Source organism: Lampetra planeri, chromosome 53 (assembly GCF_965212315.1).
Source record: "Lampetra planeri chromosome 53, kcLamPlan1.2.h2, whole genome shotgun sequence".
Classification (NCBI taxonomy): Eukaryota; Metazoa; Chordata; class Hyperoartia; order Petromyzontiformes; family Petromyzontidae; genus Lampetra; species Lampetra planeri.
Window position 1 is genome coordinate 1,627,165 of NC_136159.1, and position 17,690 is coordinate 1,644,854.

Below are 17,690 nucleotides of genomic sequence, written 5' to 3' on the forward strand. Positions count from 1 at the left end.
TGTACACTAAACACGGGCAATGGCTTTAAAAGTTGTGTAATCTCCTGTAGATGCCACTGGTGCTTCACGCTCTGCAGATGTAGATGCCACCGCCGCTATCTATTGCGGGGCGGTTGAACCCACGACTCTTTTTCCGAACAGGCAACTTGACATACGTGGACATGTTTGCTCGTATCTCTGAAAGTTCGTAAGTCGAATTTTCGTAAGTGGAGGAGTCCGTGTACAGGGGGAAGGAGGCAATCGGTAACCTCCTGCGTGTTATTAATGCACACCGACGGCGACACGACCCTCCCCCCCGCAGGTGTTCCCGTGCCTTCGCGAGTGGTGCGAGAGTCGCCGCTTGCGCCTCTGCGAGTGCGACCTGCGCTGGGGCGTCCCCGCCGGCTCCAGCTCGGCGAGCGTGCTCCAGACGTGCCTCGGGGAGCTCGACCGCTGCCACGGCGACACGCAGGGCCGCCCATTCTTCCTGGGGCTCGTCGGGCATCGGTGGGGCGCGCAAAGAGAGAGAGAGAGGCGCCGCGGCACGCGCTCGTTTTTGCCACCCCCTGAGGTGTAACAAAACCTCTGGAGGGCCTCCCTCCGGCGAAGGCCCTTCGTACGTGTGTCGTCGAACTTCTCTCGCAACGTACGTAGCCAACCGTGCGGTGGCACGAGCAAGAAAATGCGGAGCTGCGTGTTATTAACCAGGGTGGCCGCCGGGCTCGAACCGCGAAGACTTCTTCAAGCCGGCGGGAGAAACGCGCCGCCGCTTGGCCACGTTGGCGAACTCTCGCCTGGCCGACGGCGTTGATTGCCCGACGGCGTTTGTGCCCAGGTGCGGGTGGATCCCCTCGCCGGAGGAGGTGCCGGAGGAGATGGCCTCCCGGTACGCCTGGGTGCCGGGCTTCTCCGTCACGGCCATGGAGATAGCGCACGGCGCCTACCGGAGCCGCAACCCGAACGCCGTCTTCTACGTACGCCGCAGCAACCTCACGGGTAAGGGGGGGCTCACACGATTGCAGGGACTGTATACAAGGTCGTGGCCTGCACGCGAATATTCAGTTTTATTTTTTTCCTATAATTTAAATGTCAGGGTAGAGAGAGACGCAGAGAAACCCGGCTGCGATCGCAATCGCACCGATCTCCGGAACTGCACAACATTGAGAGACGCCACTCGAGTGTTTGGAGCAGAGATGCACCGTCGTTCAAACATCGGCGTTGATTGTGTTGCAGTGGCTTGTGCCAAAGCCTCATATGTGCCGACAGGCACGGGCCTGCTTCCTGCTTCTCAGCCAAGAGATGGTTTTCATCTTTGTTGGCTGGTGAGTCAAAGCGATTTCATGCTTACATTAGCATTAGGAGTTTGGATTTAAAAAAAATGATTATTTATCCAGGAGAGCCACACTGCGTCGTACGACTCTTGCATCGGAGGGTCCTGCTGCTGCTACATTGGGTTTTTATTTGAAGATATGTTCAGCCAATTAATGAATGTTTGTACACGTGGGAGGAAACTCGCAGCACCCGGAGAAAACACGAGGGGGCAACAACCCTTTCTGCTTACTGCCCTCTGCTGGCGAGCCACGGTATGGCACCTCGACGTCCGTGGGAAAGGAGTTTCACAAAATCTCTGTATGGTCCTAGCCTCCACATCTAATTCCATGCTGTAATCAGCGTGGAATTAGTGGTTGGAAATTCCACATTATTATGGCCAGGAGAACGTATCTGTAGGACAACCACTGTTGACTTCCCCATAAAGTGGTACCTATTTTATCGTCCCCTTAGGAATGATGGATTGAGTCAACCCCCAACCAGTAATGAACACCTTGAAAACTAATATCTTTAGAACCGCTTTTTGTGTTTAGTTTGTTGTCCTTCCCCCGCATAGCATGGTTGGCTTCGTACTGGGTGAAAGAACTTCAACATACATGCATATGTGAACTCATGCTTTCACAATACGGGAGGCTCCTAATATACAGCGTACAAACTGAGATATATTGCGGCATATATACAACAGTACATCGCGGACGCATTTTCCTGACGATTCCGGTGGAGTCCTTGCCCACGGTTGGCTCCTTCACTTCCACGCGGCTCTGGTTTTTGTTGCGCGCTGCGCTCGGCGCGTGCAGGCAGCCTGCCGGAGTGGGCGCGGGCCGACTTCGCGGAGACGGAGGCACGGCGCGCTGCGCACGTCGCCGGCATGCGCTCCGCCGTGCTCGAGCGTTTCGCGCCGTCGGGGCAGGCGCGGGAGTACGACTGCCACTACGCCGGCGACGACTCCGACACCAACGACTCCGGCACCGACGCCAGCAAGGTGAGGGAGGCTCGGCTGTTGCGAGCGACGGCGTCGCACGCCGGGCTCGCTGTAAGCTAGAATACGGGGTAAGCCGGAAGGCTACCTGCGATAAATATTTGTAATAATGTAAGAAATATTTAGGAAAGAAAAAAATAACCCCAACCGGAGCGCTATTACTGTGCTAATTAAGTTGTGCGTACGGCATGATTTTCTTTTTATGTAAAAAAAATATATTAATGATGAAACTCGAGATTCAAATGTTGTGAAAGTCCCTTCCTGTGGGCATTGAGGAGGAGCCATTCCCTGGGCTGTCAGGTGAAGGCGGTACAGCGCATGGACTATTCTCCATCTGTGTCTATCCATATGGGTTTCTTCAGTGTGCTCGGGTTTCCACCCACACATACAAACACTCATTCAGTGGCTGAAAACATCTCAGACATATCGAGGACCAGAGAGGTTGAGCAACTGTTAGCACCTCCCTGGCCACCGCAAATGCCCTTGTGCTCGTCTGTGCATTCTCTCGTGCAAGCGGATCCTTGTGTCAGGCCTGGAGGAATTCAGTGTGGGTGTCCTCAGCTTCTTCCAGGAGGCCATTCAGCGTCAATTCCCCGACCGCACGCCTGGCACGGAGGGCCTTTCCTGGTGAGGCCTCTTCGAGGCAACAAAAACGTATTTCCAATGTGCCCCCCTCCCCCATTTTTAAACCGTGTTTTCCTTTAAACGCTATCAACGGGCAATATCGTGAATGTGGATCGTCGTAAATGGTACATTGAAAAGCTTCCGTAACATTTGGTTCATAGACATCAGGCAATTTCCACTAAACTAAAGAAACAATGTTTTGATTTAAAGCTTTCGTGATTGCAGGGATTCATATTTTTGGTTCTTTTCCTTCGACGTGACTTTACCGAAAGAACCAAGAATATAAAGAAACAACGTTTTTATTTGACCAGGTAAGGCCCATTGAGCTAAGTAGCTCTCTTTTAGAAGCGACCTGGCCACAAATGATAGCTCAACGAAGTGGCTGCCAACTCCCTGCGGACGTTACAGGGCGGCCGGCCGGCGATGGGAAATGGGCCATCACGTCCTGCCATCCAATATTGTGTTCCTGACATCACGTGTCATCGCCAGGGGAACCCATTTAGGTTGTTCCATCATGCAGGAGCCCCACAAAAGCACTACAATAACAAGCCCGGTGCATCAGACAATGACCGAGTTTGACTTTACCATTCTCCAGTTGTGACAAGGCGTTAGGCTGTAATGAGGGCTTTGACGTGCCAGCGACGTGCTGTCAACACCGGACGTTTTTTTTTGGGCTTCTTGTAGCTGGTGTTTATTTTTATTTTGTTGTACCCGCAGGGAGCGAGCGGAGCACGAGCAGCACCGCGATTTCCTGGAAACGCGAAGGGAGCTCGTTTTGGGTCGAGATCGAGAAATGCGGAAGATGCTGTCCCACATGTGCAGGCCTCAGAGTCAAGGTGAGGCGCGTGAAACTTCAGAACACTGGCGCAAGCAAAACGAAGCGGAAATTGGAGCAGCCGCCGGGTTTCCCTGCAGCAAGACAGCGGGCTGAGGCTTTAGCGTTGAATACAGCCGGCGGAAGAAGCAGACGTGAGGCTCCATCAGAGCAGCAAGTTGGCCTATCGAATGGCCCAGCGTGAAGTCTGCCTAGTGTTGTTTGCACCGCGGCCAACTACGAACAGCCCTCAGGAAAATTGCGCGGGCAAAGTTTATTTGGAGTGGAATTACAACAATGCGATTATTTTACCACGACAGCGCATGACTTGGTAATGATTGTGATGTTAACTACCTAGTCTGGTATGCAGGAGGTCATGGGTTTGATCCCAACCCTGATGCCTAAATATTTGGAATTTGCATGTTCTCCCCGTGGTCCTGTGGATTTTTCTCCGAGTTTCTCCGCTTTTTACGTCTACATTTAGAATCAATGTGAGTTTATAGTGTTTGGCAGCCACTTCGTTGAGCGATCATTTGTGATAGCCAGGTGGCTTCCGAAAAAGAGCTACAAGAGCTCAATGGTGGGATTTACCCGGTAAAATAAAGCGTTTTAATAACTTTTAATTATTGCGGCAATCTGCACACGGGTTTCATCTCCCTTTCAGAAGCCGAAGCGCCGGACTCGGACGAGGAATTACCGTCGGCGCCTGGTGTCCCGCTACTCGTTCGGGCCGAGCCAGGCATGGGGAAGTCATCGCTCATGGCGAGATGCGTGGCAGAGACGTTAAAGGTATTCGCGCCGACCCAGCTACTCCCCAAAAAGCTGTGAGCATCAACAACCCTGGGCAGCGCAGGGTCACGTAAAGCGTAAACCGTATATATTTTAAATGTAATATCACCTCCACTCAAGCGGGTATCAAAACATTATAAACTGAAATCATATGCAAGCACAATGAAATAATGCTTAAGTAAAAGCCATAAGAAAATAGTGAGTCTTCGACTCCCTCCTGAACACACACGGAGGCTCTGAGCGTGCCGGGTCACCGCCGGCAAGGCGTGCAGATCCTTGGGGCAACACTTGAGAAGGCCCGACCCTCCAGCGTCGAGCGCAAGAGCCCAGGCTGGGAGAGCAGTAGGTCCCTGCTCTGAAGAGCGTAGAGTATAAACCCCAGTCGTGCGTGCGTCACGGCCAGCCGCAGGATTTGTTAGTCGGCGGGTCTACCGCTCACGCTGTCCACCGGCTCGCCAACCTCAGCGTGTTGCTGATCGGCTCCCCCACGCAGGCAGCGGCTGTCGCAGGCTGCTGCCGCTGCGCTGTTGGAGAAGCCCTTGTGAAGCTGCGGGTTGACAAAATGTGCAATCGTCTCGTAGTGATCGGGCTGCGCGCGCGCGCCATCGTGCTACGGCTGTCTTGTGCTGTGCATTTTGTGCCCCAAAGATGCCAGGCCTATCGGTGTTCTACCACTTCATTGGCTGCTGCCCAAGCTCCACAGAACTGATCAACTTACTTAAGCGTCTCTGTTGCCACGTGAACCCCCCTTCGAAAGGTATGCCAGTGCCCAGGTTACTACACACCACAATATTCAAACAATCGCGCTGCATTTTCTGGCCTTTTATAGACTGTATCCATTACTTTGCAGATAAGGTTGGTGGATCACGGACGTTTCATTGGGACTTGCACCTGCCTACCTCTTCTCTATCAACTCTCTCTCTCTCCTCCTCCAACAACAACAACCGCCGTTTGCCACGAAGTGGCGGTGACGTCACCACGGCGCTTGTGCCAAGCTATGTGCACTTTAAGGCCACGTGAAGTGCCGAACGCCCGCTGACAGGAGGTGTACGGGACAGACTCAGGTGCCACGGGTTGAGTGACTGAGATGACTGGCAGCTGCAACACCTGTGCCCCATAAAAATATCTACACACACACTCTTCCACTGTGATCTCCCTCTACTCCCCCTCCGCGCTCTCTCCAAGCTCCCCCATCTCATCTTGCTCTACTCTCCTCCACGCACTTTCCTACCACTCCCCTCTCATCTCACTCTACTCACCCTCCACGCTCTCTCCTACCTCCCCCTCTCATCTCACTCTACTCCCCTCCACGCACTCTCCTACCACTCCCCTCTCATCTCACTCCACTCCCCTCGACGCACTCTCCTACCTCTCCCCTCTCATCTCACTCCACTCCCCTCCACGCACTCTCCTACCTCTCCCCACTCATCTCACCCTACTCCACTCTCCCGGGCTCTCCCACCCCTTTGCTGAATTGTGCGGCTGAAATAATTTAATCCTAGCACGTAATATTTGATAGTAATGTGAATAATTAACTGTGCTCTGAATCTGGCGACCTGAGTTCGATTCTCAGGGACTACTAATGTTGTTGTCCTTCCCCGCACCTCCGATTAGCACGATTGGCTACGTACTGAACAAAAGAAGTTCAACATACATACATCTGGGCCAATCTTGGGCCCCCTCGATTTGCCAATCTATACTCAATCAGCGTGGTGAAGTATAGTCAAATCAACTTCCACGGCACAGGCAGACCTTTTTCCAGCAGTTGTTTGACAATTGGCTGTAAATTATCATTCATAATTTACTCTCAAGATGTATGTATGTTGAACTTCTTTCACACCTTACGTAGCCAACCGTGCACATCGAAGACGGTCGGATACTGTGAGAGTGGACCTTGGAGGTTGGTGGTCCGTTGTGTAGCATCTGGCAGAGGGGAAGAGAGGAAGTACAGCGAGGTGTGGCGTGCGGTGACGTGGCCGAGCGGTGCCGCGTCTGCCGCTGCCTGCAGATGTTTTTGCGGTTCGAGCCCCACGGCTGCCCTGGTTAATACTGCGGGTGAATTAATCGTGGAATACACGCCGCCCGCTTCACAGTGGCCGTTAAAAGATCCCCGCCGCGATGTCGTCCGAAAAGAAGAAGGTTGTGCGTGTGCGTGTGCCGCCGTCATGTTTCAAAGTTGAAGGAAAAACAACATTTATCCGCTAATCACTTGATTGGGAAGTAACACACGGCGACGTTTGCCCACCCCCAGTGTGAAACTGGCAGGACCCTCCTGAGAAGAGTACCGAGACTCGGTCAGGCTTCTGTGGGTCAACAAATATTAACCATAATGAGTAACTTCATTCAGCCAAAGGTTTATGTGGATGTCGGTCGAGCGGCTTCACGGGACAGCTCAACTTTCAGGACCAGCTGAACTGGACAATCTCTTTGATGTCCCTGTAACCACAGAGACGTTGTTGGAGACCCTGGAAAACTGCACGGAAGAAGAGGCGTGCTCCCAGCCACTGCAGGAGATCCTGGAGGCTGCTGGCGAAGGGGAGCTGCCGTTAGTCATCTTCGTAGATGCCCTGGACCAGGTGATACTAACGGTCGCTTTTGTGCAGGAGCTTCGTTCGTGTAACCGAATGAAGATACTCTGGCGGGGTGCTTCCGGAAAAGCGGGGCCAAGCTGGTGCACTGTCGGAAGGTTTTGGATTCTCATGCGAGTTGGGGGGGGGGCGGGGGGGGGGACGATAAAATTGAGATCCACTTTGTGGGAAGTTTGTTTGTTTCTTTCTTAGGTTTACGAGTCAGCTGGCCAGGATTAGGCTAAACTTGGCCCACTTTGCAACCCAGGCAACTGCAGAGCACCGACTTAAGTGTTTCTGACATAACATTAATACTAACAATGACATATTTAAGAATCGCAGTTAAGAGGGAAGCATCATATATACTATTAAAAAGGAATAATTTAAAAATATATGTTTTAAACGTAAGTCAACAGTAACTGCACTATGGGTGCACTCATCCTCAACAAAGACATGTGGAGTTTCCACATTGTGCTGCAAGCAGGAGGCGAGCTGCCCAGCATGTTCATTTGAACAGCGACCACTGCTGCTCCCATCCCCAGTGTTGATCAGACAGGCCTTGTCCAAGCAAAGTCCTTGAGGCACAAGGCCGCACGGGGGGCTATTATTCTACGTTGGTTCCTGACAGGGATGGAAGCGGCATTATATGTAGAAACTTGTCTCTGTTGTCCTGCTGCTCAACTATAACACAGCCGTGGTTTTCACTTTTTTTTTATGACGGTGGTCTAACCATGGCAGTGTGCGGGGGTGTCCACGCAGTGTATGACGCAGTGTCACGTGAACGTGCAGGGCGTGATGGGAGGACCGATACAATGGCCACAATTGTGCCTTCGCTGTCTAGAAATGAAGTGATGCACTCTTGTTTGTTAACAGCCTGCTAGAAATATTTCTCATAAATTTACGAAGAGTGTTACAATTGCAGGAAACAAGGGGGGGGGGGGAATGCGGTGCTATGGGGGAACCATCTTACAGAGAGATTTTTAATGAATACGCGGCTTTAACTTCTGGAATGTTATTCTGAACAGATGGAGGTGCCTTCTGTCCCCTGGGCGGTCGTGTAACAGTTTGGCTACGGGCGGTACCATCTTCCGCAAGATGGATTTTTAACAACTCGATTGAAACACGCCTTTTGTAACACTGTTTCTGCATCCATTGGTTGATAAGGTGCAGCGCCAACTTCGGCTTTAACATTCATGGGGAAAAAGGTGTGCCTTATAGTCTTAAAAGTACGTTATACAGTAGTCCCTCGATTAACGTTTGTAATCCGTTCCACGAAATATACCGTTAATTTAAATAACTGTTAATCGAATTCACTTGTAATTTTTTAAGTTAAAAAAAATAATCACCGAGTCTGCAAGAGAGAGCTGTTTCCACTGCCAGAACAGACAACGTGATGTAAACAAAGCCGGTAGAGATCTCAGCGCTCAAATGGGCAACCCTGATTGGCTGAGGGCATGGCTCAATCCGCGAAGGAGCGCTTGGATTGGCCGACATTAGCGTCCACGTGCATACCGTTAGTCAACATTTTAACGTTGTCGAAACGATGGGGTCCTATTGGGAGACGAAACGTGAACCGAAAAACATTTAACCTATGTCACTGTTCACCGGGGGACTAATGCTGTACTTGATTTGATCAATTGTCGCTTCCTATCAGTTCTCAAGTCACGCGTCGGCCAGCCACCTCTGCAGTGCCCTCCTCCGGGCTGCGGAAGCCGGAGGGCCCCACGGCGGAGCTACCTGGGTGCTGAGCTCCGCCGTGGGGCATGGCTGGCAGCAGGAGGCCCTCTCGTGGAGCGGCCCCCTCGTGGAGCTGGGCCCACTGGCGGAGGACGAGGCCCGGGATGTCGCGACCGCCTTTCTGCAGAGGTTCAACAAGGTGGGGATCGAATGCCTTTCACCGCTCAGGATCCTTTACCACGTGTACTCGACGGACTTGGTACCGATTTGCTGTCTTTGCATTATATGAACTGTTCTGTCCCCACCCCCAGCACCACACCACACCACCCCTCACCAACCTGCACTGACCAGTGTGGTGAAGTATGGTCAATAAAAGCTCCATACAACAGCTGACAAAGGGTTGTAAAAGGCGAAGGTGCAAGCCTGCAATTACTTTTAACACCACGGCAAAGAGCTAAAACTGAAAATGCTATTTAACAGAGGATAGCGTTGAGCTAATGCTAGGGTTTGACGCTACTGCCTGCATTCTGTGGATTTTAAGGTGCTCTGGAAAGTAATACGCACACCAACTTGTACTCCACGTCAAATCTGGTCTCACACACACACACACAGGCTATCGGATTCTAAGACACACCCTTAACGTTCCCTTTAAAATAAAGGGGGAGGGGGTTGGGGGAACGGTGCGTGGTACTCCGGAGAATACGGTAAGTGTTATGCACTTTTAAATCATCTTGATTGAAAACAAATTTCTTTAGAACTGATTGTTGTGTTAAGTTTGTTGTCCCTCCCCCCGCACCTCTGATTAGCGCGGTTGGCTACGGTAAGGTGCGAACGAAGTTCAACATAACGGGTGCGCACACACAACCACCCCACACACCACGCAGAGGCTGGACCTGGACCAGATGAGCTCTCTCACGACCAACCCTGGAGCTCGTCTGCCGCTGTGGCTGGCCCTGGCGTGCGAGGAGCTGCGAGTGTTCGGCTCCTTCGAGGGCCTCTCGCACCACGTGGCATCGCTCCCCGCCGACCTGCCCGCCCTCCTCGCCCAAATCCTGGGGCGGGTCACGGCGGAGGACCTGAGCGAGCTGCTCGGCAAGGTCAGGAAGGAATCCGTTCAACGGCAGAGTCTTCGAATCCATGAAACATTTTTATGGGGCCAAGAACCCGCTGAGGGAAACTTACTGTGATGCCCTTGTACGTGTGTTGAACTTCTTTCGCACCATACGTAGCCAATTGTGCTAATCGGAGGTTAGTTTCGTACTGTAAAATTTTGTATTGCGCTGACCGCTATCCAAATTTAAAAAAAACCCATCAAGTTCCAACCTACACAGCTCCCAAGTCATTTTACGTGAAAGAAATACACAGTGCATCCCTCGGCCCCATGTGTGACTGTGAAACGAGGTTTTAAGAATACGTTTCGGTAAAGTCACGTAGAGATAAAAAATAAAATAAAATAAATCACGACGTTTCGGGCACAACACAAGCGTCCATCAGGTGGGAAAGCATGGTCTGCTGCTGAGGCAGACTGCTTTAATAGGTTTGAAATGGGAGTAGCTCAAGGGTTATAAAGAAGTGGCCGGGGCTAGTCTAGGAGGCCGCTCTCCTAGCACACTTTTACATGCTCATCTCTCACATTAACATCATGATAGTTTCTGACATTAACATCATGCTAATCTCTCACATTAACATCATGCTAATCCCTCACATTAATATCGCCACTTCCGTGCCCTCGTTTAGGAGGCTGCTGTCCTATCTAACAGTTACATGCTAACCCTTGAGGGGGATAACACTCAAAATACAACGCTCGCCTCCCGCACACAAAACACCTACCAAGGAATTGTTCCAGCTACGTCACGCCGGGCTGGGCTTCTTGGGGCGACACAGTGGCAAGATGTTAACTACCTCGCCTTGTATGCAGGAAGTCGTGGGTTAGATCCCGACTCTGACGCTTGCTGTATATTTGGATTTTTCTCCGGGCCCTCCGGTTTTTCCCTCGACATTTAGAATCAATATGCGTTTGCAGTATTTGGCTGCTATTAATGTCCACATGGTAAGCCACTTCTTTATCATGTGGATCAGACTGCTTCTGAAAAAAGCTATATTGCTCAGTGGGCCTTACCTGGTAAATTTTAAAGTTTAGTTTTAGTTTTTCTCACCTTCAGGAGACAGCATTATCAGGACGACCACCATTTTTAAATGGGCTGGAGTAATTGATCACAATAAACGTAGTTGATGACAATTGTGAGTCCATTAATTAATTGACTTAATCAACACGTCCCCGCTCAAGTTTCACGTTAATCACGATTCAACTTTCCTTTTGCCCGCGCGTAGATGCTGTGCTTGCTCGAGTGTGCCCCTCACGCCCTGGCAGAGGTGGACCTGCGGTGCATCCTGGGTGGCTGTACGGAGGGAGGCAGCCTTCCTATGATGCAGTGGGCCCAGACGAGGCGTGGGGCCCGCGGTCTGCTGAGGGGGAGTCTCGACGACGGAGGGCTGGAGACGATTGGATTCTGCCACAACGCTGTGGGGGAGGTGACGACAACAACTCCCTCGCTTTGTCCAATGGCACGGGTTCTCAACCTCTTGAAACAATAAAAAAACAAATCATTTTATTTCACCAGGTAAGGCCCACTGAGCTATGTAGCTCTTTTTCAGAAGCGACCTGGCTGTCACAAAGGATATCTCAACGCAGTGGCTTATCATGTGGAAATTTATAGCAGCCAAATACTCTGAATGCACGTACAATTCTATATGTGGAGGAAAAAACCAGAGGACCCGGAGAAAAATCCACGCCACCACGGGGAGAGAGACACGCAAACTCCAAATGTACAGGCGTCAGGGTCGGGATCGAACCCACGACCTCCTGTATACCAAGCAAGGTAGTTAACATCTCGCCACCGTATGGCGGTCCCCCAATCTAAACCACCAGTCTCCATACCCTACCCCAGCTACTGTCTCCTCCGCATTATAAGACGCACTTTTTCCCCCGCTGTATTTTAAAACGCAACTTCAGGGTGCGCTTTTTCCTTTCCGGAGCGCCTTACAACCTGGAGAATGCAGAAGCGCATGTTTACTCTTCGGCAGCGTGCCGCCGACATTTCCGCGGTGTCCGTGCCCGTAGCCCGCGGGTTTGGAACCCTCGCTGCCTCGGGGTCAAACGCTGCTCGTGAGCGCCTTGACCTTTTAAAGTGGCGCTCGTGACGCCGTGTCTGTTGCAGGCGGTGCAGTCCTGCCTGCTCTCGCACGAGGGCGGCCGCCACGGCTGCCTGATCGCCCTGGCCGACCACTTTGAGGGCTGTTGCCGTGGCGACGAGGGCCGCTGGGTCGCCGTGGCGACCGTGCTGCCGCGGCTGCTGCGGGAGGCCGGACTGGACGCGCGGCTCGTTGCGTTCCTGCGCAGGGACCCCCGCGGAGTGCGCGTCAACTTCATCGCTCGCCAGCAGTTCCTTAAGGTCCGACCAATCGTGTCCAACCACCTCGCCATCCCACCATCTGTGCTGTATCATCATCATCACGATCCATGGGCAAGATAGCCCGTAGTTGTGCACTGCATATATCGTCATTTGTTTCCACTTTCCTCTGTCTCATGCCAATATGCTCACAAGTCGTGCCACATCTTTCTGGCACCAATCTCTTATGTTGTCATGAAGCTATTCTCTGTTAGGTCTTCCTTTCTTTCCGGTTCGTTCCATTTGTTACGAACAACACGCCTTGAATTTTCTAGTGTAGCCGTTCAGATTGTTCTATTTTATGGTAGAAATAAATTGATAGGCTGCACTTTCACCCGGTTCAACAAGTATGTTTCAGACCATATCTGTACAGTTAGAATGTTCTGCTTTTGTATGACTGGGTCTCATCAGGTCCTCCTCTTCCCTCTCGCGCACACTTAAAACCTCCTCCAGACGTGGCATACGTCCCAAGCGTGACCGTCTGGAAAAGTCTCTTGAAGACTCGGCGAAGCTTCTCCGCGTCAATATTTACGAACAAAAAAAAAATGGGAAAAAAAAAACAAATTAATAACAAGTGGTCCACACATGTCATGACCACAATACGTGATGCTGCGCTGGTGGTTCGATCCCTGCCGATCGACGTGTGGTGGGGTAAAGTGTGAGCACTTCCACCTCTTATAAGACGTCTGGCCAGTGTGAAAGAGTAGACCAAGTACCCCCTAGGAGAGCAACTCTCCAGAGCTTCCTTGAGTGGATTTAATTTTGCCAGCAGTAGTGTCAGAGCAAGCTATCACAGGGCCTGCATATTTACCTTACTTCTGCAGCGTTATTATCCACAATTCATGTTGCTGATGAATACAGTTCAGAAAATGTGGTCATTAACAACAAAAAAAGGAAGATAAAGTGATCATTGCGCAAAGCAGCGTGGAGAGATGCGAACTTGCAATAACACTGAGAGACAGGAGGAGGAACACACGGATTAGAGAACGTACCAGCTTTATGACATAATCCACACTCATAAGAAATGTGAGGCTTGGGCAGGACATGTTTGATAACATGAAAATCAATTACTCAATAATCCGATTGGCCCACCATAAATTCTCACTATCGGCACTCACCCCGCGCGTGCGCCCGTGCGTCACCCCGCGCGGCGGCGCGACGGGCACATGCTGCTCATTGTCGTCCGTGTCGTCGAGCAGGATCTGCGCTGCAAGATGATCGTCTGCAACGGATTCTCAAGGAAGGCTGCCATCATGTGCCAGACCTGCGCCTTCAGCGTGCGAGCCTTTGGACAGGTGCGTCGCTGCACGCACACACATGCACGTACACAACGCGCGCGCGCGCACGCACGCACGCACGCACAAAAAACATACTCGAGCACCGATGTATGCCGACATGGCACACGAAGGGGTGGGTGGCCAGCACTACACTCAGCTGTCTTTATCACCATGGTGGAGATATTTACACCAGGTGCTCTATTTTGAGCAGAGTCAACCTAGGAGAGCGCTAAGCACTCCACCGCCATTCCCAATACATACACGCACACACGCACACACTGCACACACGCACACACTGCACGCACACACACCTGTTCACTCACTCTCAGTGTCAGCAGAGCGTAGGTCTGAGTGCATTATGGTTTACACAAAGTAGGATGGTCGTTCATGGCACATTCTAACACTTCGGCATGTTACAATTCATTGACTCAAATAGATTATTTACACTTAAAATACTTGTATAGATATTTATAGCAACATTAATGAAAATTGAAACTCGCGCACAGATTTTTTCACAGGGGCGCAGGTAACCACAGACAAGCGGGAAGGCAGCCAGAATCGCTGCCGACTATTTCCCAAGCTCTGTGGACCTATAATTGGGATGTCTCAGCACTCCATTAACCACGAGTGTTTATACATTCGAGTGGAAGCCAGAGTACCTCAAGACATCCCACGCATGCCAGGGTGGTAGCACTCGATCCCCATGCAGGTGGAAATGGCAGTGAACCCGCTTGTGCTATACTGCCATCATTCCCTGGTGAGCCAGGAGATCGCGACATCGGCGGGTCGGAGGTTTCACGAAATTTCTTGTGATCCACCAACCCTCGCCTCCAAAGTGCTCGACTACAGGCCACGTGGAGCGTAGTCACCAGTGCAATTCTGAGCTGTATCTACTATACGTGCGTTGAACTTCTTTCGCACCGTACGTAGCCAGCCATGGTAATTGACGGTGCGGGAACAGGACGGCAAACTAAAAAGGCTTTGGGATTGAAGAGAATCCCAATACGTGCGTTGAAACAAAATAGTTGAATCGGTTGCTTACACTGATGCAAGTTTACTTGCAATTGTTCCATTGGCTAGCACCAGTTGATGCACCGTCTCTTTGCAGATGTTCTTAAACAAGGACAGCTGTGCGATCTGTGGGACCGCTGCGCACACCGCCTCGAAGGAGGCCTACTTGTGTCACATTCACCAGCGGTGAGCACTTCTCTCATCGAACACAACAACCGCCACAAAGTGCGGTGATGTCACCACGACGCTTGTGCCAGGCCATGTGCACCTTGAGGCCACGTGAAGTGTCGAACGCCCGCTGGCAGGAGGTCACGGGGCAGACCCAGGTGCCACGGGTCGACTGAGATGACCGAACACACACACACACTCTCAGCCTCCCGGTGCACCAGGTTTAAATAACGGGGCCAAGTTTCTTATTAAATCCTCCGGCCTCCGCCACACCCAGCAGTAGAAATGGCTGCACCACAGCGAGTCCATCGACAGGTCACGTGTGGTGGGGTAAAGTGCGGGCACTCGCAACTCTTCGAAGAGTCTTGGCCACTGTCGAGTAGTTAGGCTCCATAACCTCGAGCTTGAGGGGTTCTCTAGAGCTTCTAGTGGAAGCCATTTTGCCAGCAGTAGCGAGTAATTGCAGGGTTGCACCTTTATCTTTTTAAACAACTTATCTGGAAAGCCCATTGGCTGATGGACTAACGAGACACGAGAGGTGTGGGATTAGTGGGAGGTGCTCGTCCCATATGGCTCCGTGCTCCGGTGGTGAAATACCACCTGTAATATAAAGCCGTGCATGGTCTTGGATCTACATACCCGCGGGCCTGGTTTGTCCCTCATGCGACCTCAGTGCAGGGCCGACTCTCCCAGCCACGATTCTTGCACCTGACGCTAGGTTGCCTTCTTGAGTGCCACTCATAGGATCTGGGATGCCTCGCCAACAGTACTAATCGGAGGTGCGGGACAGATATGCAAAGGCATCCGGGCGTGGTGCTGGCCACCTACCCCCTCGTGTGCCGTGCTGGCCTTCATAGGTGCTCGCTAACAGCACCACTTCCCCAACAGCTTGTTAAAACGAAAAGTTCGATATTTGTATGTCTCTAAATGTACGTATGTTAAACTGCTTTCGCACCGTACATAGCCAACCATGCTAATCGGAGGTGCGGGGGAAGGACAACTGTACGCAAAAAGCAGTTCTCAAGAAATTAGTTTTCAATCTAGATGATTTAAAAGTGCATAGTGGCTTCCTAATATCGAAAGGAAGAGCGTTCCAGACGGCCGCAGAAGCGCATCTGAATGCACCGCGTGACGCGGTGACCACCGTCTTCATTCGACTGCGAGCAGCCAAAAGCCGCCGCCTTCTCGGATGCCCAGAGTTCGCGTGATGAAGGTTTATTCACTCCTTGGATGCCCGGAGTTCGCGTGATGATGGTTTAGTCGCTCCCCGAGTTCTCACCTGGCCAAACACCTGTACCCTGTGCACAGGCTGCCGAATCGCGAGGACTGCTTCCTGTGCGGCCGGGCCCTGATGGGAACGGGGAGTCGGGCGGCGGTGCGGCTGTGCCACATGTGTGGCTTCCGCGAGGCGTGCGTGCACCTCGCCGGCACGTGACGCCCGCGAACGCCTGGCTCGCTCCCCCAACTCGCCCTGCATTCGCGTCTCGTGATCTGTCTGGTATCCCATCTACCAGTATGTCTGTCTGTCTGTCCGTTCTGGTCTGTCTGGTTTCCCATCTCACTTATTCTTTGTCTGCAAGTTCCTCTGTTTTCCATGGTGCCGTCCATTTGTTCGTCAGCCTAACGTGCAATCCGGAGGTCGCCGTCCGATCTCTCGGCGAGGCAGTTGAAACAATTAACAGGTTGCCCTTTAATCCCTTTCCCTGCCCCCACATCCACACCACCTCTCGTCCACCCAGCAGCATAAATGTGTAACAACCACAATTAGAGTCCAACGTGTGTTCGGCAGGTCAAGTGTGGCGAGGTAAAGCGGCGTGGGTTTACGCTCACCGCTTGCAAGACGTTTGGCCAGTGTGGTAGAACTAAAACACAAACATCCCTTGTGCAATGGGTTCTCAACCGTCGTTTGGCGACGGATAAAACCCCACTTTTTAATTTTGTTTCAACCGAGTGAACCCCCCTTTGCCTGACCCCAACACGGTTCTGAGAAAACACATTCCTGCAGGGGGAGCTAGTAGGAACGTTGGGTTGCTCGGTCAATGGCCAGGGTCAACAGCGGCGTGGTGTATTCCGCAAATATGCCCGACTGTGAGGGCGGGCACAAGCCGGCGTGAGTAGGTCAAACGTTGAGTTTTATAAGGGCACCACGGGGTGACCAGCCCCTCCCCACCCAGCCCCACCCCTCCCACCCCCCACCCAGCCCCTCCCCCCCACACCCAGCCCCCTCCCCCCCCACCCAGCCCCTCCCCCCCCACCCAGCCCCTCCCCCCCCACCCAGCCCCTCCCCACCCAGCCTCACCCTCCCCACCCAGCCCCTCCCTCACTCACCCCCCCAGGGGTCCGCCTACACGAGTGGACGCCGTCTGGCAGCAGGGGAGTAAGCGAGCCGTGGCCGATGAATCGCTGCTGCTGCTGCCGCTGTCGCTGTGATCATCTCTCTCTCTCTCACACGCGCGCTGAGGCTTCCGGACAGGGAATTCGACTCTCTGGCGGAGTTTGTTCATAAACTCGCGAGGCTGCAAAATGTAATAAAAATAAATAACAAAGCTCCCAAGCCGGCTTTTAGCACCTCACTCTCCCATAACTGTACTTTCCCGCCAAAAACACCAATGCGCTGTTTTAACAACTTTGTCCTGTTTTCTAACATCCAAATAACACTCATGCAATTGCCTCAATGTACGCGCAAGATGCTGTTCTTATTGCCACGTGTTGGCAGGATTTAGTCACGAAACGTCGTAATTTATCATAAATCATCACAACTGCTAAGACACCTGCTGTCCGCAAGCCATCACTGCAGGAGACGGGTGGGCGGGGCTACACGACAGGGGGCGGGGCTACGGGGCAGTGGGCGGGGCTACATCACGGGGCGGGGCTACGCGGCAGGGGGCGGGGCGACAGGACAGGGGGCGGGGCTACGCCACAGTGGGCGGGGCTACGCCACAGTGGGCGGGGCTACGGGGTAGGGGGCCCTGCAGTGCCAAGGCACGAATTCCACATTACTATGGTGGAATATTCCCTAAAGGGTGG

At 52.3% G+C, this 17,690-nt stretch overlaps 1 protein-coding gene and 1 long non-coding RNA gene across 2 annotated transcripts; one reads left to right on the forward strand and one right to left on the reverse strand.

The window, feature by feature from the left end:
* Nucleotides 1–1,009: 1,009 nt before the first annotated feature.
* On the reverse strand, nt 1,010–9,623 carry LOC144734792 (uncharacterized). Its single transcript, XR_013588545.1, has 3 exons — nt 8,819–9,623; nt 6,355–6,437; nt 1,010–5,061 (listed from the first exon to the last, which is right to left on the reverse strand). It is a non-coding gene; the product is annotated as an uncharacterized LOC144734792 (long non-coding RNA).
* Nucleotides 2,111–16,793, forward strand: LOC144734791 (uncharacterized). Its single transcript, XM_078617170.1, has 12 exons — nt 2,111–2,914; nt 3,629–3,747; nt 4,390–4,514; nt 5,163–5,271; nt 6,963–7,090; nt 8,736–8,957; nt 9,643–9,855; nt 11,090–11,290; nt 11,977–12,210; nt 13,407–13,502; nt 14,593–14,681; nt 15,972–16,793. Exons 2-12 carry the CDS (start codon nt 3,705–3,707, stop codon nt 16,096–16,098), a joined length of 1,587 nt encoding a protein of 528 aa, XP_078473296.1. The 5' UTR covers nt 2,111–2,914; nt 3,629–3,704; the 3' UTR covers nt 16,099–16,793.
* The last annotated feature ends 897 nt before the right edge of the window (nt 16,794–17,690 follow it).

Bases quoted from the DNA above. Each gene is read 5' to 3' on its own strand.
- LOC144734791 (XM_078617170.1), top strand. From the start codon at position 3,705: ATGCGGAAGATGCTGTCCCACATGTGCAGGCCTCAGAGTCAAG. The intron at 3,748-4,389 runs GTGAGGCGCGTG...TCTCCCTTTCAG, and splicing joins GTGCAGGCCTCAGAGTCAAG to AAGCCGAAGCGCCGGACTCG. The intron at 13,503-14,592 runs GTGCGTCGCTGC...GTCTCTTTGCAG, and splicing joins GCGTGCGAGCCTTTGGACAG to ATGTTCTTAAACAAGGACAG.